This window comes from Opisthocomus hoazin, chromosome 13, assembly GCF_030867145.1.
Source record: "Opisthocomus hoazin isolate bOpiHoa1 chromosome 13, bOpiHoa1.hap1, whole genome shotgun sequence".
In the NCBI taxonomy this organism is placed as follows: domain Eukaryota; kingdom Metazoa; phylum Chordata; class Aves; order Opisthocomiformes; family Opisthocomidae; genus Opisthocomus; species Opisthocomus hoazin.
Genome location: NC_134426.1, coordinates 18,528,575 through 18,552,725, shown reverse-complemented (window position 1 = coordinate 18,552,725; position 24,151 = coordinate 18,528,575). Strand labels below are relative to the sequence as shown.

The following is a 24,151-nucleotide window of genomic DNA, read 5'->3' as shown; positions in this document are numbered from 1 at the left end:
CAGTAACCGCCAACATAAACTGTGTCAAGTGCAGGAACCAGCAGCAAGGAGCACCCCTCTCCACCAGCGTGCTACCAGTCACTGCCCTCCCTCGGGCGCCAGAGAGATTCTAGTCTCTGCTCAGCCCCAGCCAGCTTCAGTGTTACAGACAAAATCACACTAACACCGCTCAACCCGATAACCGGGACACTCCTCCGAGATACGTGAATTGTGAGCAAAGAGAGCCTCGGATGTCCTTCTACTCAAACACGCACTACAACCATCAGCATCCCAGATTTTAGCTTTTATTTACTTGTGGGCTTCTAAAACTTCCCAGCAAGGACGACATTTCACTAAAACAGGTCGCTGTCCTGCAGCTGTGAAGGAACCTCAGGAGCAGCTCAGGGACTTCCTTCTCCTTCACCTCCTGCCCCTCTACCTCCATGTTGAAGACCACTGTTCTGACAATTCCAAAAACGTGGGCACAACCAGTACAAAATGTTTTAGACTGAAAGTTGCTGCCATGGTGAACAAAACATTATTAGTATTACACGTGACTGGCTAAATCAAAAATCCACCGCAGTAATTTCCTCAGGATATTCAGTACTGCTCTGTGTATTGAACCCGGAGTAGCTTCGGGGAGAGCGAATCTCTGTGTTGTTCGGACAGAACAAAACTCTGACTGTCGCAGACGTGCAAGACACTGAAAGGCACCTCGCTGTACCTATATGACTACCACACACAGTATAGTCACCAGTTAGTGAAGTGCAAGAGTTTATGTACAAAACAATTCCGTACTGGAATTTTCCAGGTTCAGTTTACAACAGTACAGACTCAATTTGTTCATAACTTTTTTGAAAGCTCTGGGTTTCAACAAACACGCAGCTACGAGTCCGTGCACCTGCAATGATCCCCCAAGCGTCTCCACGTACCTGGCCGACACAGATCCCCGTGCTGCTCCTTCTCACTAGCATACACCTCCATGCACCACGCGTGGTAGGCAAACGAGAACAGGTCCTCTATCTTCGAAGGGGGGCGGATGGCATTGTTCAGTCGCTTAAGCCAATCTTGACATTGCTCAAAAGTCGAAAACTGACACCTGTCCCAGAAACAAACACCGATCTATTAATTTGCAGTAAAAGACACCAGGCTAAGATCTGCCAAGCTGACTATGGAAACACTCGGGAAAGCAGAAAGTGAGGACAAACCTCTTTCTTACCAATAGCTTCATTCTGCTGCCATGCACATTCTAACGGGTAGTAAAAATGAAACCCTTGGCTCCCAGTAAAGACATACGCACTTCGGAAGTCAAAATGAACCGTAAGCAGCAAAGCAGTGTTCTGTGACTACGAGTAAAGCAGCAGCACGCCCTGCTCGTCACGAATGAGGGAGACAGCGATGTGTGTTTACTACACAACCAAGGACGGTATCACTGAGCTGTCTGCAGCTTGCACCCGACCCAAGGCAGGAACGAGTCACAGCGACCGGCTGACTGGTGCTCTCAGATGGGGACTCACCAAACCATCCCATACAGGATAACCAATGCAGCATATTCCCGTAAACAAGAACACATTTTTTACCAGACATAGGATAAATACCAATTTAATATACTTAATCTCAGAATAATGAGGACAAAGTCTGGTATCCGAAACCCTACGTTCTTCTCCTATCCCAGATGCCCAGATTCTCCCTCCGGCCTTGGTGGGAAGAACAAACAATGTGTTTGAAACTGAGCTGTGCCTCACATTACAGACTAACAGCAACCACCAGCAAGAACCTTCCCTGCACAGGAGAAACTGATCTCCAGAGCAGTGTATTAAAATTACATGAGGTTGTCTTTTCACAGAGGATTCCCTGACCTTTTAAACTAAAAGGGTGGAAATAAGACCAGTGATTTATTTTGTTCTGACAGATTTCTTCAAGGTTTTCACAGAATCACAGAATGGTAGGGGTTGGAAGGGACCTCGGTGGGTCTTCTAGTCCAACCCCCTGCCGAAGCAGGGTCACCCAGAGCAGGCTGCACAGGACCTTGTCCAGGCGGGGCTGGAATATCTCCAGAGAAGGAGACTCCACAGCCTCCCTGGGCAGCCTGGGCCAGGGCTCTGTCACCCTCAGAGGGAAGAAGTTCTTCCTCAGGTTCAGCTGGAGCTTCCTCTGCTTCAGTTTGTGCCCATTGCCCCTTGTCCTGTCGCTGGGCACCACTGAAAAGAGCTTGGCCCCATCCTCCTGACACCCACCCTGCAGGTCTTTGTAAGTAAGTTTGTAAGTTTTATGGTTATAAAACGTTCACCAAGTATTTACATTCAGCTCAGTCTGTGTTCTACTGCACTCATGGTTTATGATAGCATCCGTACTCTCTAAGGGCAGGATTTATTACCCCTACCCGCAAATATCTAAAAGTCAGTCAGTGGGAGGAAAAAGACACCTCCAGCTCCTGAAACGTGTCTAAATAGCTGCAAGGAGCTGCAGCCTGGAGGTTTTTATTTCCCATCACTGACTGTAAAACAAGCCGAGACTACCAGGTTAGAGCAGATAATTCTCTATTCAACACCCATAGTCACACAAGACACATCTCACCCTAAAGACCCCAGTTTCTTTCTAACTCTTTTAAAGTTAGTGTTGCAAATCACAAGTACTATCTTCACCTGCGCCCCATTATTCAAAACACAAACTACTTTGCTCATGAAAAATAACATGAATGTGTTCTAAATCTGGTGTCTCAGCCCCACACTTCCTGGCCTTCCAAAGGCCAGCGTCACTAAGTACTGGTTCTCAGAGATGCGATTGTGAGGGGAGATTCATAAGGAAGGGCATATATACAAATCACTTGTATTCATTCTACAATTGAAGAGAAATAACAAATTAATGTAGAGAGGAAGGGCGACTTTCTAAATGTCAAGACTTACAAGTTAAGAGAAGGTTAAATATTTAATTCAAATTAAACTAAACATTACTTCTAAAGAAAAATCAGTCCTCATCAAAACACAGCGTCTCAGGAAGCAGCTGGCCTGTTAAACGTTCTGAGTGCTCAGACACGGCTGGGGCTCGTTTCATTATACAAAAGGTACTGCCAGCAAACATTTAATCAAAAAGAAGCGTTCCTTTCTTGTTAATTAAAGTTTATAGATCAAAATTAATTTCTGCAGCAGCAAAGTAGGAAACCGCTGTAGCTCAGGCGCTCCTGGGGCAGACTCCAAGGCTGCTGAAGGACAGACACAAACCAATTCCCCCTCCCACACCACGTTATCTACTCTACCAGGCTACGGCCTGGCTGCAGACCCAGCTGTACCTTGCTTACTCCCTCACCTTCTTTTCCAGCAGGCTGCTGTGTCTTAGGGACAGCACCTGTACCCTCCGAGCTGCCGAATCCACAGCGTGGTGGATGCCACCCAGACTGCGGGGTCACGCAGAACCGCACGAGCCCACATCTGAACCCTCCAACCCCCAAATCGGGACTAAGCACTTTTCGAGGACGCATGTGTTTCAGTGGTTTTACCTAGTGCTGTGTCTTGTAACTAAGTGAAGCAATACGTTGTAACCGATTGTAAGGCAGGGAAAACGCAGTGAGACTAAAACTAGTTTCAGAACAAGACCAAGATCAGCCACTTCAGCTCAGTCCAAGGCTTGCTGCTATACTGTATCACAGCAAGCAAAAATGCAGACTGTCTTGCTTCCACCCTCTTAACAAAAATACCCAGCTATCGTCTGCAAACTCAGACAGAAGAAAATGTTTTGAGGGAAAGCAAGTCCACTAAGTCAGAAAAAACCTTTCCTTGAACCGTCACAGCTGCCCCCAGCATGTGGAAAGGAAAGTGACCCCCCACTCACCATCCCGCCTACTCATACCTTATCACCTTGCAGTCTTTGCAAGTCAGATGAAGTTGAAATATATCCCGGCACTCAACGCTTTCTATGAGCTGCAATGGAACCTGCAATTAAAAAGATTGTACTTATTATTTCAAACAGCACGAACACTGTAATTTCTTTGCATATCTCACAAGGACTTATGATAGGACTACACGGAGTCTGAAAAAAGAGAGAGAAAAGCAAAGAAAACTGAGTATAATGACTTCATGAGCTCTGAAGCACGGTACCCTGCGTCAGCAGTTTGGGCTCCACTGCTGGATAGTCCCAAAACCTGCCGGGCTCGCAGGAAAGCAGCCGAGCAGGCAGCAGCACCGGTGACAAACGCACGGGCAGGAAAAGCCGCAGAAACCCACAAGCTCCTCTCTCACAGAAGCATCTTTCTCTTCTAGCTCCAGATTTAGGAATCTTGGGAATATAATTTTAGCAGCTGGTGTCACAAACGAACTGCTAAGAAAGCTCCCCCTTCACAGACTGCTGCGGCCCAGATGCTTGTTATCTGCAAATAACCCGTATTTCCTCTTCAGGGAAAAAAACATTTGGCCTGTCCAGACCAACACTCGACCTAAGCAGCCACATTTAGCGTAACAACGCTGAATCCTTCATTTTCAAAGGTGCGGTTATAGGCACTTCTGGTCTACGGCACACGTGACCAGCAGAAGCTAGACCAGGCAAAACACTTCAGCATATGCAATGGCCTTTAAAGGTAAGAAGAAACATGGATATTTTTGGACCTTCACCTGAGACAGGCAAATGTACATTATCGTCTTAAATGAATAAGCACATTGCAGACGCTGACAGACTCAGATACCAATGTAACAGTATTTAAATGCATTACAGACAAGGTCAGATATACTGTTGCTACAGTTGATCTCTTTATTTTAACTGCTAATTTCTTCCACATCATCTCCTACTTGATTCTTGTCTGCAAGGCAGATAAATTGCTGTGACAGTTTTGTCTAATAAATGAAGGGACTGGAACAGACCTCAGACTGGAGAATTTTCCACTCTTTTTTTCCCTGACTGGACAGCCTCACATACACCAATAAATTATTTAAAACTAACACTGACTTACACGGCACCCAACTACATGACTTCAGACTCAGAAGACTTGCTTTTTCACTCAAGTGCTCCTCTGTCTGTTAATTCCCCCCCCAGCCCTCTTTTATTGCATTTCTTCCCATGCCCATCTTCATTCCAGCAGTTCTTCACCTCGCTCCCTCCTCCCAGCAGGCTGGTTCTGGCTCCTCATCCTCCTGTCTGCACTCTAATGACATACTAAGTATTCTCCTACTGCATTATTTTTAATTTCCCTTTTTCAAAGTCACTCTTTGTTCTCTGCCCTTTCAATTTGCCCTCTGCTCAATGGCCATTCTCTTTTCTCTTGACAGTCTACGTGCAGCTCACCATCTATTTCCTTTGAATCTGCTGCTTTTTCTTCAGGGCACCCTTCATATCAGTCTTTTTAATTTTCTTTTCTGGTCATACAAATCTGTCCTCTGACCCTCTTGCATTTTCAATCTCCTTCCCGACCATTACTCCTCCCCCAGTAAAACTCTGTAGAATTATCTGCTGTCCTTCCCCATTCTTTCCCACCGATTCCATTTTCACTCTTCGTTTTTTCAGGCTGATGCATGCAGCAAGGCGGACACCCAGCACAGTGAGCTTGCTCTCAGAAGAGCCAGCAATTCCACTCGCAGGCGCTTCGCCTCATAACAACGGCTATCGAAATGCAGCCGTGGAGAAGCAATCACCTGTGCTTTCATGAGAATAAACCTGCATCGTTACCCAAGGCCAATCTCATCGCATCAGAGAGTACCAGAACCCTGCGCTCCTGCAGTATCCGTCTCTTGACTGTCGCCTTTAAAATGATCTCCTTTTAAACAATAACAGCATTCTACAACTCAAACTTTTTTCTTTTTGAAATTAATTTTTTTTAATTTGAATTATTGGAGCTGTCTGTTATCTAACTGCAGTACAAGGTACACTTAGAGAAAAACACTTCTGCGGTTAGAAAAAGCACAAGTCATGGTTAAACTGCTGAAAGAACCCACGCCATGGCTGAGGCCTTGACCACAACGCCACGCGGTGGCAGTGGGCCATGGCCAGGCTGCCGTAAGCCAGCCGCTTCACCAGTGACCATGCCATGTGCTCGACCCTTCACACCACTTGGCCCCAGTCTCTCCGGGATACCACGTGGCACCCAGGGGCCAAAAGCTGTAATTAGTACTTTCTTCTTGTTTTCCCAGCTCAGAGCCTGAAATAATGCCAGGGTTACGTTGCAGACTGGTTACTTTGAACAGCATGAGGCCAAGGCTACGCGCTGCGTGTCCCAAGCCGGGGGTAACAGGGCAGCTGGAGGAACTGCGGGTGCGAGGTCAGCTCAGAAGGTCTTCCAGGACTCTCCTCGGTGGAGGGAGTCAAATCCCTCCAGGTCTGATCTCGTTCATATAACCTACAAGGAGTACCTGAAGGAAATTTTGCTTTTACTGACAACTACTAACACTTCGGTTTTGGCTTCGAGGCAATCATTTGCCCCTCTCTGCTTCCGCTATTCAGGTGCAGGCAGGGTGAACAACCAGAGGATCAGGGCCTGAGAACGGAACAAGGACTAAGTTACTGCTCAGCACAGATGAACCCCAGCAGCGCTACAGTCATAAGCCAGGGGAGATACCAAACCCATCCTCTTCCTATTAAAGACCAAGCAAGGGAAAGCTCACACTGAAACTCCTTTACTCACCAAGACTGAAAGTCTCCCTCCTCTTGCCAGCATGAATTTTTTTTTTACTGTGCCCAGAATCTGCTGTTTGAAAGGGGATGCATGCCAGTCCACGGCTCCATAAACTACACTACAATTTTAATTCTCCTGTAAATGCAGTTAGCTTACAGCAAGATCAATTCTTAGATGGAAACACTCACCAGCTGCAAAGTCTGCAATTTTCTTAAGGCAAGCCAATCACGAGAGATCGGCCTGGGAACCACGCTTCCCACGTGCACTGACAGATGACTGTTGAGTCTGCACTTCTATCCCATGGATAAACGCAAGTCAACGCTTCTGAATGTCATAATCCCTCCGATTTATGCACGGTCTACTGGATCTTTTGGGTTTGCATTTAAAACACCATGGTCCTGTTACCACACTGATCTAGGAAATCACCCATGGAAAAGATTTATGCAAACAGCCATTTTCGGCAGTGTCGAATGTGAGCATTAGCAACTTTTGAATGTATTTCTTTTCACGTACAGGTGCAGCAAGTGGTCTAGCAGCACTGTGCTACTCGGAGGTTTCACAAGCGTCCTTCTGACAGCCAGTCTACTGAACTGTAAACCAAAAGAGAACAGCGAGGTAAAAAGCCCAAAGAGCAGGAATCCATTTTTAACTGGACTCCACCTCCTCCACGCAGTTGTCCCATACTAAGGCGCAAGGAGCTGACACGCATGCTGCTTTCTCTGGAAGGCCATTTCTACCAGGAGAACACCCCCCTACTTCAAGAGGAGACGCCTGCGCAGAGCAGCTGCGCGTTCAGACCCACGGGAGCAATTCGTTTCCCAGGCACTGTAACACAGATACCTGCTAAGCAGCCTCTTCCCCACACCGCAGCACTTCGCTGAGGTGACAGGGGCATTGGGGTGGCTGGACGTAGTCAGGACAGTGATCCTTATGAAGATGATTCCAAATCATAAAAACCCCAACCCCTAACATTAGTGAACCTTTATACATTTTTTAAAAGGTCTTACAGGTGTTTTCTGAGCAGGCCTAGCAATACAAAAACAGTAGGAAAGAATCGAGATGAACATGATCAAAATGTATTCAGAGAAGATTTAGTTAAAAAAAAAAAATCACAATCTGATTAATAATTTTGATCAACAATAACCAATGTGATTATTACTCCAAAATTTAACCATTTAAATCTGGTTCCTAATTATTGCAAGTAAGTTTTATCCTTAAAGATATTTCAAATCCTGTCTGTCTTGAATTCCAGGAGAGTTCATACTACGTTATTAGCAACGGTCACATACGGTTACAGAAGAATAATCTATATTCTGCTCTACCTCATACACTATCTAATGGAATCTTTCTGGTTAATGACGACACACGAAGCAGGACTAACAGCTTGGGAGGTATCAGATGGCGCGAGAGGTCGGGATACTGCATATGAAGTCAGGGAAGCAATTAACATGGTAATACCAACAAACTTTTATGGACTCTTTCCTGAACACAAAGAAACAACACTATTTAAGAAAACAACAATTCTTACTGCTCAAAAATAATTAAATTGAAAATTCTTAGAAATTAATACCCTCAGTTATCCTAAGGACAGACACGACACTAAGTGCCGTACATGCATTCGTGGCTTCTTCTCTGATAAAGTAACTCTATCACGTCCTGTCATTCCTCAGGACAAATTCTTGATTTCTAGGGCTGCTCCTGTTTCTCCCCTCTCAGGTCCTTGTTTTCAAACATTCAGTCCTTCGCTTTGTCAATTCTAGTTGCCAATTTCATACAATATTCACACTCTGAATTTGAAAAAAAAAATATCTAACAGTAAGCAAGGCAACACAGATCTATTGTAGCAGGCCCCTTGGCAGAATTCAGCCCTAGAATCCATGTCTGTATCACAAAGCAGCCCAGGAATCCCACAAAGCACACGCCTCGTAACGCATCTTCTCTCCGCTGCCGGCACATCTGGCAGGACTGCGGCGTCCCGGCACCTGGCTGACCCTTGGCTACCATTCCCATGCACAGTGGCACTTACAGCTTAACCTCCAAGTCTCAGGTTACCCAGCAGGACTGACTACAGAAGAGCAGTGAGACATAGTTACGCTACCTCTGCGTATGCACGTACTTGTACAGTCTCCTGTGCACGGTCAGCAGCGGGAGATAACGGCCCGTAAAGTTCCCGTTAAATTCTTGTCATGAACTAAGGACTTGTCTTGAACTAAGGAGACTGGTGAAAAGTCCATCATCAGGAGACAGAAAAATACACTTTCTTTGGATTCATTTTATGGGATTTATTACAAATCTCCATAAAATCATCTGTGCCATGTACAGTGTTACACAGTCACAAACAGTACTACAACTAGTTACACTAGTGTATGTCAGCATTATACTGCTGCAAAGGACTACACACCGCCCATCTGACGTACGTCTGTGATCGTGACTAGCTGGATATGTCACAATTTTTAAGAATGGATGCTTAAGAGTAAAGCTCTTTGCAGAAATGCATAGGCATCTGAAGATGAGATCCAATGCACAGATGGCAGTGACTTACTCACACTACCCAACTTCACGCATGCAACTTCAGTCGCTGAACCTACGTGCACCTTTCAAAGCTCCTCCAAGCAAGGCACGAAGCTAGCTCAGCTGCTCCGAGCAGCCCTTGGGAAGACTTTATTTCTCTACCGAGTGTATACAGAGCTTGGGGAGCACAAACGGCTGACTTAGCCAGCTGTAAAGAGAATGTAAAGTTGCGTATGTGAAGTTTCCTTATGAAGCCTGATTTTCAGAGGTGCTGACTCATCTTCTGACACCTAAATATGTATCTGTTTTCCCTGAAAAATGTGATTTGAACACCATAAAGAGATTTTTCATAACCACTAACCTTAGAAAGCAGTATCCCTGTACTTTTATCCTAAATTCTCTTATGTGGACTGAGTTCAGAACATCTGTCTTACCATCACAGCATGAACACCACTTACATTCACAACAGACTCCTTGAATTTGATGTGAAGCCTGTAATTAGAAAGTGCAATGATGGCATCCTCTGCTCGTCCTACATACTCTGTACTCTCACCATGAAGTTCAATGAATGGGACCTACAGAAGGGGAAGAAAAATCTTTCAGAAACCATTTCAGCACACAACATCGTAAGAACAAGCTGAAACACTGCTGAGAACTCAGCCTAGCTACTACCGCTAAGAAGGAAAGTCTTGGGTAAGGTTGGTTCAGAGGTTAACTGTAGCTTTTTTAAAAAACAATTCCTCATTTTCTCTTTATTTTCCTGAGTAGTAGGTGCTTGGTCAGGAAAAACAGTGAATTTTTATGAAAAATCTGAGCAAAATATCCTCCCATTTTTGGCAAGCAGTCTGACTGCCTCTTGAATTATGCTCTGACTCCTTACTTACTGGAGAGTGGCATTTCCCTAATGTGACTAAATTCACCCTGAAGTAGGCAAAACACGCCAGACGTGCTGCGCTACTGCTCCCCAATTCACTATGCAAGCTCAGATAACCGGCTTCGACTGGATACCTAAGTGCGACACAGCTGAAGTCACCTGGACAAGTTGTACATTTTGCTTCGTATTTCTCACTGTAAATATGAAAATACACAATATGCTGCTGTTTTATAAAGTTAGCAAACCTGTAAGTCTTATGCTGCACACAAAAATTGCAACTGTTTAATTACAAATATGACTTAAGATCAATTTAGCAGAGCTGGGTGAAAAGCACAAGTGCTCAACTTGGAAATAATCTGGTTTTATACCAACTTTGTTATAAATAAATGAAAAATATTTTCTATAATAATAAAACAAACTACCTCTTCAGTTGATATAAGAGTGTCTGCATGTATAAATCACTTGAACTAAATTGATTTCAAAAGCAACTTTAGAAAAATAAGAAACAAAAAAAAAACCCATTTTGTGCAACGTAGGACTTTTTTGGCTTCCCGGTAACAAGAAGTAATGGTAGGACTTAGTGTTATGTTTTTAAAAAACAAAGCGTTCTAAACTATGGAATAAAACCTTCCTTACGCTGGTAAAAAAAGGAATCATTACCAAGTTCTTAGTGCCTGAATTCTTACACGAGTAATGGCCATATTTTTCAGATACTCTAAGGAAACTCTTGTAATAGAATGCACACACTCTGTCCTACCAGCTGTACACGAGCATTTCAAAAGAGAATGTGCTTCTCCTATTGCTGCGCTGAGCTACAACTGAAAATTCTACAGAGGACACAGGCCAAGCAGAGACACTGCGATCTCAACCGGCAAGGAGCAGCGTGGCGATTACCTGCAGGTTCTCATCCTCTCGGATCAGCTGCTTCCTGGGAAAAATCTGATTAGCCTGGATGCATTCAAGGCTGTGCTGGGTCTCTTCATCCTGAGAAACAAAGCACCACAGTTAACTCCAGCACTGTCACTTGCTGCCCTCTTCAACGCAGAGCAAGCTATCAATGACCAGCGACAAGCTCAAACAGGATGGACTGTTTAGAAAACACCGGTATCAGCAGCTTACTAAGGTTACTAGACTTTCAAAGACAAGCACTCTAACAGCTGAATATGACATCAGAACAGGCTTCCTTCCTGCAGCCTGATTAGCAAAGTCCTAGAAAAGAAAGGCTTGGAGTAGTATTAGGGAAAAAAGCATTAACCTAGCCTAGTACTACATTTAAGATTCAACAACCCCCCATGTAAACATTAATTCTCTAACTTTCTTCCGATTTTGGCCTGTTCTGCTCTGTAACAGACCCTACAAAACCTTTTGGCTTACCATGACAGGCCCTGGACAGGAGGAGAAATCCTCGTCTTTACTGACAATACTTTGAGGCTCCTCTTCACTTATTATTAAAATCTGGAAAACCAGAAAAGTATAATGATGAAGTCAAATTCATTTTCTTTTGGCAAATAAACACAAATTAACTTTTAAAGACTGAGAAGTCAGCTATTAGAACAAGCAAACAGTGATCATGCAAAGATGAAATCCACATAAACTAACTCTTCTGAGAGACAACGCTGTTTCAAAACGTGCCTGGCTCCTTCGGTTCATTCTGAAAAGTCATCTTGGAACGTACTGCTGGGAGAGCACCCGTGTGATCGCAGCGATTCGACCAACGTTTAGATAATTTAAATTAAAACATGTTCATCTTTCTAACCCCCCTGAATTTTCTCCCAAGCCCTTTGCAGATGGAAATTCATAAATGGAGAGGTCATAAAACCACAAGGATCGTTGCGATCATTTACTCGGATCCGTTACGCAACACAGGTGGTCGGATCCTCCTGAAGTGATCTCGTTTCAGCTACAGCACATGAATTAGGATTCATATATGGATAGAAATCATCGTTTTACAGTTCTAACTCATCTTCTACATCCATGGACGTATCAAAATATCCATTTGCTTGCACCTACCCTTCCAAGAGCTCCAGATCACTGTCCACCAGTGTCCTCTCCACTAACAACCCCCTGACCTTTCTCGTCTGCACATTTTCTGGAAACACTCAAGAGCACACAGTCTTGAATGTTCTGCAACTGACTGTTAGAAACTTAATGATGGAAGTGAATACAGGAGTTGCAATTTGATTTTTGAGATTTATCTTCTATTCAATTTTTTAAATTCAGTATGTTCTTCCCTTTTAAAAAAAAAAAGGGTTCATTCAGATATTTTATGGGGTTTGCAGTCTACAGCACATAAGTGATACAAACAAAAATGTCAGTCAGTTCTGTTTTTCACCTCACTTCTACATTATATAATATACTGTACTATATATATTTTATACATTATGTATAATATATATTATAAAGGTATTTCATATGCTCAGTGCTGTGGTTGGCACGGAAACCCACTTTGACTCCAGCAGCTCAGAAGCACACAGTGCCGCAGTGAGCGCTCACCGCAGCCAGTACGCTGCACAGAACATCGACACAGGAAAAAGGAGCAGCAGACACATTCTGAAACTAAAACATCCCACTGTCTAAAAATGATCAATGAGAAGAAAGCATTGCACTGCCCTCAAAGCCTCTGTTAAACAGGAATATCCCAATAAACAAAATGCCTTTACGTCCCCAAAGCAGGGGAGAAACAGCAGAATAAATGCTTGCAAGGAGGTTCAAAATCCCACACCTTGCAGAAGGATGAGTCTGTATAGATATATATACACACATAAATGTAAAAGGAGAAAATTACAAGCAGAATCAAGCTGGAACTGCCACTAATTCACTGAAGACTAATGCAAAAAGTAGATCTAAAAGACTTGACAGAAGTCTGAATGTACCGGCTGTGGAAACTGAGAAGGAAAACTCAAAGAGCAGCACAGAAATTTCCACACCTGCCAGCACAGTGGAGGGTGGGAACGTTCTTGTAAGCTGTCAGAAACCAAGCAGGTCTAGAAATGCTACCTACCAACAGCAAGACGGAGATAGTGTTATTGTTAATACTGGTTTAAAAAAGGCCTAACTACCTCACATTTTTGTTTCATAAGGAGCAGGAGAAGAAAGATGGTTCATGTGTAACCCATGCTGTAAGTGATGAGACGATTCACAGAATCAGAAAGATCGAAGCTAAAAAGGCCATAAATTCATCAGGTTTGACTTTTAATATACCAGAGGGCATAAAATTCCAGCCCTTGCATTCAAAACAAGAGCTCGTGCTCAGTGCCAGCATGACTTGGTGTTTTACACACGCCGTGTTCGGTTATGCTTATCTTCCCAAGCCATAGCGACTCTTGACTTCAGATACCAAAAGCGGGGGGGCTCAGCGTTCCTCTCCAGCGCAGCTGGTCTCAGCTTCCAACCTTCACTGTCACTGTATGTTTCTCACGATTGCGTGATGTACCCTTCTCCTTCATCTACAAGATCTAAAAAATGAGCCTCCTGCTCCACCAAATTTAGAAAGATGGCGAAGCAACAGGCCCATTTGTCCTGTCAGCCTCTGCCCCACAGCTCATCCATCACAAAAGGCACCGACTGGATTAACTTTGCAGTGTATCCCGATATAACGAAGACTAATGATTCAAGCGAAGCTGGCTTTAAAACCAGTGAGGTTTACACAGTTTGCCTTCTCCTTCTCCATCCTTCAAACAGCGATCAGCTCACACGCTCAGCTGAGGAGCGACGGGCAGTCAGGGCACGCTTACACCAGCACGGTGGTGACGATGACACTGCAGCTCCCGTTCCGGCAGGCTGCGGGAGGCAGGCTCTCGGCACTGCCGCCTTCTGCACCCTGCTGCCTCTTCACCAGCACCCGTTCTGCTCTCCCAGAACAGCAGCCAGCGCGAAAGTCACCAAGACCAAACTTCTCCAAATCAATTCATTTAGACAATTTATGTACAAAGCTTTAAACATTAATAGTAAAGCCTTCTGAATATAAAAAATGCTTTTGCTATTTCTGAAAACTCCTTCAACTGCAAGCACAATTATCAAAGAAACACAGACCTAATTAAAAAGATGAGCTTTATTACAAATCTAAAGCATGCTTAGTACTGCTGTTGAAAAATTTTAATACATTAGGCACTGTGCTGTAACAAATTGTTCTTCTGTGCTTCAGATTGATTAGATATATTTATTTTTAAAGTTAACTTTATAACCATCTACATGACAATAAAAACAGTAGTAGCTTAGAGAATTAGCTCTCAAAAATTTCTTACAGTTGTGCTCCTAAAATCCATCAGAATTCTCGTGTTGTTTAACTGCAGCTAGCAAATCATCAGCTCTTCCATGACAGTACAAAACACTTCCCAGAAATGAAATGGAAATGTTCAAACACAGCTTCGATACTAACTGACCAAGAAAACCTCTTCATAACAAGCACCCTCAAATTCAGGCTCCCACTTCCAATAGGAGCACATATAAACAGCAGATAGCTTACAAATAGCGTAGCAAAACTTTTTATTGTTAGAAATAGCTTTTTTTTTTTTTTGAGGACTGAGGCCAGAGAAGGTAATGTCATCGATTTACTGTGCTGCCCTTTCACACATATTAAATTACACCAAAAAAGAGGTTAGTCTTGTTAATTCTCCATCCTTATGTTCTGCTTGAAAGGATGAATGATAAGTAAAGGTTGTAACCTCAGCCTCTTCTTCATCCAGTACAGGAACATCTTAATTACCTTTCGTTTCAGATGTGCCTTCTGGTCTAAATTCTGTACAGAATTAACACTAGCAATAACCATCTGTTTGCCAGTAATTCTAAACAAAAAATATTTTCTAAATAAAGGATCATTTACATTCACGCATATTTAAATGTAGTTGGATTCACAGCAAGGAAAAACTGCAGGGAAAAAAACGGAAAAAGGAAGCACCCAGGTGTTTCACTTTCTTCCCGGCCTCCCATGTCCAGATCTTGAACTACTTTAGATCTTGCTCTATTTTAGTATCCAAATGAAGCTGAGTTGACCCTCAGTCTCAGAACACAGCTATTTCCACACAGCGTTACAGTTGCCCTGTAGAAGTTGTAGATTGGAATCCAAGGTTTTGACAAAGAAATGTTAGAAAACCAGAGCACAAAATATTCAAGAACACGACCTGGCTTTAGTGAAAGATGCTCCTGTTACAAAGTGAAAACACTTCCTCCCCTTTCACAGCTGGACAGAAATTATCCCGAGATAAGAATAAACACCGAGCTTCCCACATCTCAGTCCCTGACAGCAAGGTTTCCCCGCTCTGCTGGCACCGCTCACAGAAGTCCCTGCGTCGCGTTCCCAGGTGAATACAGGGCAGCAGCTAACAGTGCAGACATCTCCACGCTGCTCAGGAGCAGGGGCGACAAAGAATCACGCTGCGAGATTCTGTGCACATCTGAGAGTCAGAAGTCGCCTTTTTCTTAGAATTAAAGGTTGCACGCTCCAACTCAGTAAAACGTAGATTCTTGTCTAACATCCTAGAAAATGCTTTATTTAATTAAGAGAGTAATCAACGGTAACTGTAGAACCCACTATCAATAAGTAGCTCATCTTATCAAGATAACACAATTAGCTCACCAAAGAATGAGAGGTAATAAAACAGTCCTCTTTGTCCCAGAAAGTTTCAGACAGCCTTCCGACACTTCACACTGGCAACTGCAAATAAAAAGAGAGTACTTTAAAACAGGAACCTTCATTAGAAAAAAAACCCACGCTTCTTAACTAGCTAGCAACTTACACAAGAAACTCAACTGTTACGTTAGTCTTAATTAAGAGCGGAAAAGTAAAAAGTACTAACTACTATGTAAGTCATAACTACCGAGATCTTCACATGCCCAAAGCAGGAATTCCAGGGCTGGATTCTGACAGGTACACATGTGCTCGTTAAGGCCTCTCTTCTGGTGAGGGCCAGCTCAGAAATCGTGGCCACTAAGCAATTAGATTTTTTTTTTTAAAACTTCTTTGGTACACAGAAGTGAAAAAAAAAAATTTACTTAGCAATATAAGCTGCAGGAGAGCCCTTTTCTAGAAGACCCAACTGGTTTTGTACTGACCTTCAGAAGTGTCTTTTTGTTTTACAGTAAAATTAGCTTCCCAGCCCAAGGAAGCAGATGAAGACCTCTGAACAGCCAGGGTGAACAGCAACGCTCATGATTCCTCCCAAGGCCAATTTTTTTGACTTTCCAAGTGCTGTACAAACAGTTACTTCCTCAAAAGTAAATTTAAGTATTGTGTCACAAATATGTATTTGTCAAAAAAATTATATGGAGAAAATATCTGATTTGCTTCATTCTTCCACAGTCACTTCAGCAGGTATCGAGCATCTGAGTGTCTGCTGGGACACAAAGCTCTACATTAAAATACCTAAAACCTAAAATTAAAGTTCCAGACTAAACCCACCCACTCCTAAAGCAAGCAAGCAGCCAGGTGTCTGGAATACCAACTCCCCTGTATCCAGTGTACCAGAAGACTTGTTCTTCACAAGAACTTGGAAGGTATTCCAGTAGCACGCTGCATGTATGTGTGCCTGCAAAGTCGAACGTCTACAAACGTATAATCCTGCTGCTTGCTTGTACTTTCATGTGCCACATCTAGTGATAATATTCACATTCTTGTCCATTAAAAAAATAAAGCTCTATTTTGCATTTATTGTGTCCTTTAGTTTACGGTTTATGACAGGGAAAAAATAAAAAATACTTTCAGTACACAAAAGAGGATATATAATCATAGGACTGGTGTAGTAGAAAGAAATAGTTTGAAAAGTACACACTTAGATGCCTCAACTGAAAGAAAGTCAGACATTTCACAGAGTGGACACACTTCAGGGGAATCTCATACGTACCTATATTCAGCTAATATTTAAAAAACTGGTGACACGAGGATGCTCCACCAGAACACACCCCATGAATGATCACAGCTGCTAAAAACCCCAGCCAGTCATGAATTACCATTTCATAAAGCAGTTTCTAAAAGCAACATTTGGTTACCTGCAACTGAGGTCAACTTTTTTTGTTTTAACTATCTCTCCACCACCAAGTCACATGCCAATTCCAGCAGCATTCTGGGCTGATCACCAAGCATGGCACAGAACGCAGAAAGGACACGGCTTTACTCTGAGGTACCAGCCTGGCCATGCAGCCAGCTCGACTTTACAGCTGCTGGGCTGCACAAAGTCCCCTTTGAGGGGAGTACTCAGCAAGCTCATTGACCACAAAACACCTCTGCAGGCAGACCGTGCACCTCTGGAATGACTCTGCAGAGACAGCTTTCTGGCCGCGTCCCTGCTTATGAAAAGGCAAGAGACACATTTGGGGTAGCAGCAGGCAGACTCGTTATGTGTGGTTTAGGTCCAAGAAAAAAAACCTTCACAAGATCTGCAACAAGCTTTTTATTGAATTTAATGAGGTCTGGAAGAAGCCACTGAACCTCCAGAGTTTTGTAGCGAAGTTGAAAAACAGGAGCAAAATGTTCCAATATAAGCAGGAACAATTCCGCTTTATTCCTGCCAGTATTCAGAGAACACTTCAGCACCCGCTCGCCAGCATTCCTCTCGCAAGGCTGCGGGCCACAGATAAGCACCCCAAACGCTATCACTTCCTAAGTCACCAGCTTGTGCCAAACGGAAAAAAAAGCTGCCTGGAAGCAGAAACATCACCATGAATTGTGCCACCATCTCAAACCCTCCCACGACTTCAGGGAGGCGCAACCCCAAGCACTGGTGTGCAGCTGTGCCACTGGCCCAGCCAAGCACCGGCCAGTTTGCTGCCCTGGGGAGGGCAAATCCGCCCCTCTGTGTGCTCCCCCCATTCCCCTCGCATTAGCTCCTCTGTTTGATCCTCCAGGAGCCAGCAGCGTGCCCTGGGTGCCAAGAAAGCCAATGGGATCCTGGGGTGCATCAAGAGGAGTGTGGGCAGCAGGTCGAGGGAGGTTCTCCTCCCCATCTGCTCTGCCCTGGGGAGGCCCCATCTGCAGTGCTGTGTCCAGTGCTGGGCTCCCCACTTCAAGAAAGATGAGGAGCTACTGGAGAGAGTCCAGCGCAGGGCTGCGAGGATGAGGAGGGGACTGGATCATCTCTCCTATGAGGAGAGGCTGAGGGAGCTGGGCTTGTTCAGCCTGAAGAAGAGAAGGCTGAGAGGGGACCTTAGAAATGCCTACAAATATCTGCAGGGTGGGGGTCAGGAGGATGGGGCCAGACTCTTTCCAGTGGTGCCCAGCGACAGGACAAGGGGCAACGGGCACAAACTGAAGCAGAGGAAGCTCCAGCTGAACATGAGGAAGAACTTCTTCCCTCTGAGGGTGATGGAGCCCTGGAACAGGCTGCCCAGGGAGGCTGTGGAGTCTCCTTCTCTGGAGATATTCCAGCCCTGCCTGGACGCGGTGCTGTGCAGCCTGCTCTGGGTGACCCTGCTTCGGCAGGGGGTTGGGCTGGGTGATCCCCAGAGGTCCCTGCCAATCCCTAACATACTGTGGTACTGTGGACACATCTAGCAGCCCGGGAAAGCAAAGGGGAGAGGAGGGCAAAGGGACCAGGACCACTTCTCTCAGTAAATCCTGCAAAGACAAGCCTGTCTCGCAAAGGCCCTGGCTTCGCACCACCTCTCCGATCAGGCGGTCGCACTCTCCTGGCTGGTTTGGTTTAAATTTGCTTTTTTAGCATGGCTGCTGAAGGACATCTCAACATGGCCCAGTTTTAAACATGCAAGTAGTCACTCAGTCACAGGGCTCCAGTACTTGAGGTGATGTGACCAAGAACACTTCAGTAGGATTTTGCTGTGAACCGTCTCCTTGGGCTCCTCCTCTGCTGACTGCTGTGGGAACCTGGGCACCACGTGAACCCTGTAACCAGCGCCTTGGCCTTGCCGTCGCTGGTTTTCCTTGGAAGATGCCATGGAGAAGCAGCATAGTGGAATGATGTATCAGTCGTACTGCGACAGTGAAACACAAATAACAACCTAATTCTGGGGAAGGTTCAGAGTAATGGTTGAGCACTGCAACAGGTTCCAAGCTGCAGAACCTCCATCCCTGGAGATATCCCAAAGCTGACCAGCCCCTGCGCAACCTGATCCGACACCAAATTTGGCCCTACTCCGAGCAGGGTGTTAGGCTGCATGACCTCCAACCTAAATTACACCACGAATCTGTGACAAGGTTTTTCCTGACATTTATTTAAATAAAACACTGGCGAATACTTAGGAAAAACACTCTTGAGCAGTTTTAATAGCCGTGTTTGTTTAATCAGCAGAGGGAAAGTTGTCGTTTCAGTTGCTTAGCTGAAAGGCCGTACCTAGCAAGATCCGAAGAGGTATGATTTGATAGGCATGAAGTGAAGTGACAGAAAACAGCAGCTTTGGAAAAACACAAATCCAAATTTTCTCTAGCCACAGACTGAGCTATCCTCACAAAGACATAGACAAACTAACCCAAAAAAACCCTTTCTTCTGGCAACTGACTACCCCGAAGATGTACTTTTCCTCCCTTTGAAATACAGTATTTCTGCATCCGTTCTGCCACACCATGTCACAACCTTCACATCATGCAAGTGCTGCTTCTGATGAAGAGTTCTGCTTCTGTTTGCACTTCTAACTGCACAATACGACTGCTCCCATGTAACCGAGCTCTGCAGAGACCGAGCCTCCTCTTGCACCGCATTCTCACACGCTCACCATTTCGGCACCTTTTGCTTGGCCGCTTTCTGCTCAGCTTCAGCTCACGCATTGGTTACAGATTGCTCATCCTCTTTACGTTCTTCTAGTGGATTTTAGCTTGCTTTTCCCTAAGGCTACTTCCCCCCATTCTCAGAGTGCTGAGGAGTATGAGCAGAGCACTCCTACCACTCGGGGTGAGGCGGCTGGCTTGTGGCCGAGCCAACAGCCAGAGCGGGGACATGCGCAGGGACCTGCCACCCCGACCCAGCAGCTCCGCGGGCGGCAGCACAGGGCTGCTGCTCCACAGCGGCTCCAGAGCATGCAGGCAGAGAGGAGCGATGTTGATGTATACGGAGGTACTTTCTTGCCGATACTGTCAGGTGTGTTCCCCCCTCTCATACACTTCCCAGATTAAGTTACACAATTCCCCGCTTGGGAAGCAGCTGAAGATGAAGCATGCGCATCAACACTCCAACGCACGGCAAGCAGAGCTCAGCAGTCACACAAATACCTCGCCTCCCTTAACGCCGATGGGAAGTGTCCTGCGTAAAAGCATTCTGAAATTATCTTCACTCCATTTCCCATTCTACCTCTGCTTCTATCAGTGAAGAATAAAGCTAATTATGAGAGTCCAAGGCATCAAAAAAGTTTTGCCAACCTCTGTCACTGCACTGACTCATACATTAATGGCAGGCAATTTTGTTTCCTTTTTCTGGAACCCTTTACAGGTAGGCATATTAGTTTCAGAAGAGGCATTAGTCTGTTTTTAAAGCAGTTTGATTAAGCTGATTATCTTTGCATACTAGGAGATCACTTTTTACACTCTTCAAAAATTAAATATAGAAGCAACAATTCAAAGTTAGAACAAAAAACATCTCGAACTAAGAAAAGCTTGAAATGGCAAAGGAATGCAGTAGGCAAGGCAGTAAAAGAACTGCTGAGACAGCAGCTAATAGTGAACAGAAATTTGACCTTGCATTAAGAACGATCAATTTTTCCATAACTGATGTAAAGAATAAAATCAGTGGAGCATTAGGTGGGATTATAGTAGGAATTCTTCCAATATGAGTTTTTTTAGGAAACACTATTTCTGAATAAAAGATTATGTATCAATATTGTCCTTCACTGATCTCAAAATAACCCAGGTCAGAAGACCACAGCAAGTTTGAAACCAAAATCAAAATTTCACTTTTTCTTCTAAGATTTCAGGTTTTCTTTTCTCTGAATTCCTTTTTTGATTGGGTAAAACCCTGAGATCAAAGTGCTGCAATTGTTCATACACAAGCCAGGACACGATTTACCCATCAGACATCTTCTGATGAACCACTCCATCATTTTCCTTCTATTTCAACTACTCTGTATTCCTCAATTTTACGCACATGACAGACCAGTAATATCCACCAAGAAGGACCGAGGAGCTACACAGCTGGGTCCAAACCGTGGAGGGAACTGCAAGGCTGGGATCTGAATCTGGTCGTCAGATCCGAAAGCGGACAGGACACAGAACGCTGACCAGGGCCTGAGCGGGGGGACACGCCGCAGACCTGCGCAGCTCAACAGGTGACCAGTGTGCTGGGGAGGGATATGATGTCAAAAGGTAACCAGAGCCAGGCAAAGCAGGGCAATGCTAGGCTGAAGTTATGAAACAGAAAAAGTAGACAAGCAAGAGGGAGACCAGGCTGCAACAGTTTCCATCTGAAGCAGCAGAACAGAGCACGCAGGGAATCATTTGCTGCCCATGCTTCCCGTTTTCCACCACGGTCCTCCCAGCCCATCTGCCGTGAGTCACACTCCCTCACACTCCTTTCCAGAAGCAAGGCAACAAACAAACAGGGATAAGAGGCTGTTAACCCGAGTGCCTAAGGTTTTACTCATCCTCCCCGAACTCCTATTCACCCCCCTTCCCTTCTCCAGGAACACCCTGCTCTAACTCAGTCCTCGCAGGTACGGGAGCAGCAGCATCATGCAACCCGCTTCCAGGCAGGCTCCTCACATCTTGTGCTTTACTGACAGTCCAAGCAGCACTAGAGACAAATACAAGCAAATAGAAGCAGAAAGTAGCAGCAAATACGATTTGAAGACTTCTTTGGAGCCTCAGGTTATACTCCCATGAGACTGTTTTCCCCACTGAACAGACACAGCCACAACTCTTAGCTCCTAAGTGCATGAACTGACCTCATTCTCACCACGTTGTGTCTGACGCAAAGCTTTTAAAACCTCTTTAACAAAAGACCATTCGATGCTTTTCCCGTAAGAGAACTTTATTGAAATACCAACTACCTGCTATGAATCAGCATTTATTTCTCGAAGCATTAAGTAGGTGAAGTTCTTACAAGGTGTCCCCAACAGGAACGTCAGCCCCACGCACAGGCTCCGGGCAGCCGCGCCGATCAGCTGCACAGCCGGGAACCCAGGGGACACGGAGAAGGCTGCTGGCTGGTATCACGGTCTGCAACTAGAGGTCATTTTCTTTTACTGTACACCTCGCACAACGCTGCTCTGAACTACTGAAGTTTTAGTCCATTAATTCTCAAATTGCCTTGAAAGAGTCTATCCTGCCAGGGAGGCCGCCTGGGTAATTGCACAGCCACCTTCAGTACCTTCACCCAGGAGGTAAGGCCCTCTGAGGTGCAGGGTGCAGTGACTTTACACTGCACTACCTGACACAAGTGTGAAAGATCATCATTTCAAATGCTCTAAACACTAGCAGTTGGTAAAATTGTGGCACACCCCAAAAATGCCTTTTATAATTTGACACTTCAGGTGTTTTTATTTTAAAATACATTTGTACCCTCTGAAACATGGCGAGCTATCAGAAAGGCTACTGCTCCCGCACTCCTTCCCAACATGCTCCCCTTCCTTATCTTACACCAACTCGGACACTTCAGAGCCCTCATGACTTTATCCAACTCCCAGACGCAAGACAAAACTAACCCAGCAAGAAGTCAGGTTACAGCACCGCTACCCTACACCACCGTGCACGTCGCCTGCTTCCAGAGCAGATGGTGGTAAAAACACAGCCTGGAAGCAACTGCTAGACGTTGAGTTTTTACAGAATTTGAGGGAGCCTAAGAATCACTCCAACACCTGCAGAAGTGACCTTTTCTTTACAGAACTAGTCAATTAGCTTGATCACCTTGAACTACTTACATATTTCTTTCTAAAAGCACTACGTTGGCTAAGTTTCAATGGCAAGGCTAACAGTTCAAATACCAGTCGGACTCAAGAAGACCCAAGCAGCACCAGCGCTATCAAGCCCATGACGGCACCCTGCAGCCACAGGAACGGACCCTGTCTTCAGGTCTAACACACAGCAATAATCCTGCCAGCACCTGTGAACTCCAGGGTGAAGAGCTCGTCTCTTCCAACCATGCCAGGGGATAAGTACATTTGACCACAACATTAGTAGTACTATTTTTTTAAACTAGTATAAAATAGCAAGTTAATTCAATACAAGCAAAGCATGGAGTTCAGGTATTTCTTTCTTAGTACATGCAAGCCAGTCCTGGTAACCCAACTGAACCAAGCAGTCATATTCAAAGAGCTGAACCAGGTAGAGAGTCATCTTTATTTAATCACCAGATTTCATCACAAGAGACCCGTTTTGTGAACTGACCACCTAAACTACACATTTCGGGAGCTGATCAAGGATCAGGCTGGCATTTCCAGGGCCATAAACAGCTGTTTGCGAGAGAGCAGTCCAAATACTCATCTGGGCATCACCCACAAATCCGCCAGGACATCGACAGCACTCGCTACTCAACCAGCCACTCAGTATGTGTAAATACTGCAAGGCAAAAGTCAAACCATGAAGAGATAAAACCACGTCTGCCTGTGCGCGATAAGCAGCCCAGCAAGAGCTGGGTAAGGAAACACTAGCAGCCTAAGCATAAGGAATTTTCTGCTAGCTCCTATTTACACAGCAAGTTCCAGCTTAATTCCAGTTTAAAGCCAGACACGTGATTTACCAGAACAGGTTATTCCCCTCCTTGCATTGGCACTGCTAACCCTTTCCAGACTCGCACAAACAGGTTATTGCATCGCTCCGTGCCCAGCTGCAGCTCCTCCACGTGACCTGCCACCAGGCCCGGTTCCTGCAGCGGGAAAGCAGGCTGGCAGGAGCACTGCCCCGCAGCTAGGCACAGCAGCGCAGAGCTTCGGCTCCCTACGTGCATTAAGACATACACAGAACTCGGATGCCTTCCCTAATTCAGGAGGCTTCCTATATTTAGATCCTAAGGGACAAACACATTGGCTTGGCCAGTCCACCAGCACTGCCTCCAAGAAACCTGCTACCTGATCTTCTTTTTTTGGTCAACTGACTCAATGCACTACAGCTAGGAGACAAAGCAGAAGAGCAAATACCTTTGCTCTTATAGTTAAATCACTTCAATATCTTCCAAATATTAAGAAAATTGTTTATTCCCATCTTTTTCCATTCCTGCAAAGTCAGTTACTTTCAGAGGCAGGAAATGTTACTGGCAAAATACTACTTTCCATTTGCAAGCTGCACTTACAACCCAGAGACGAGACTCCACGAGTAAAGTAAA

General features: G+C 44.9%; 1 protein-coding gene across 5 annotated transcripts in view; it reads right to left on the bottom strand.

Annotated features, from left to right (window-relative positions):
- MTMR3 (myotubularin related protein 3) overlaps positions 1-24,151 on the bottom strand; it is an 80,629-nt gene that overhangs the window by 31,337 nt on the left and 25,141 nt on the right. For 4 of the 5 annotated variants that reach the window (XM_075435044.1, XM_075435045.1, XM_075435047.1 and 1 more), the window contains exons 2-6: positions 11,334-11,414; positions 10,854-10,943; positions 9,544-9,660; positions 3,826-3,908; positions 912-1,078 (exon numbers count right to left, since the gene is read on the bottom strand). In XM_075435044.1, the coding sequence (XP_075291159.1) occupies positions 912-1,078; positions 3,826-3,908; positions 9,544-9,660; positions 10,854-10,943; positions 11,334-11,414 (538 nt within the window). Of the gene's footprint in view, positions 1-911; positions 1,079-3,825; positions 3,909-9,543; positions 9,661-10,853; positions 10,944-11,333; positions 11,415-15,534; positions 15,613-24,151 lie in introns of all 5 variants that reach the window. The other variant, XM_075435046.1, reaches the window with a different exon arrangement.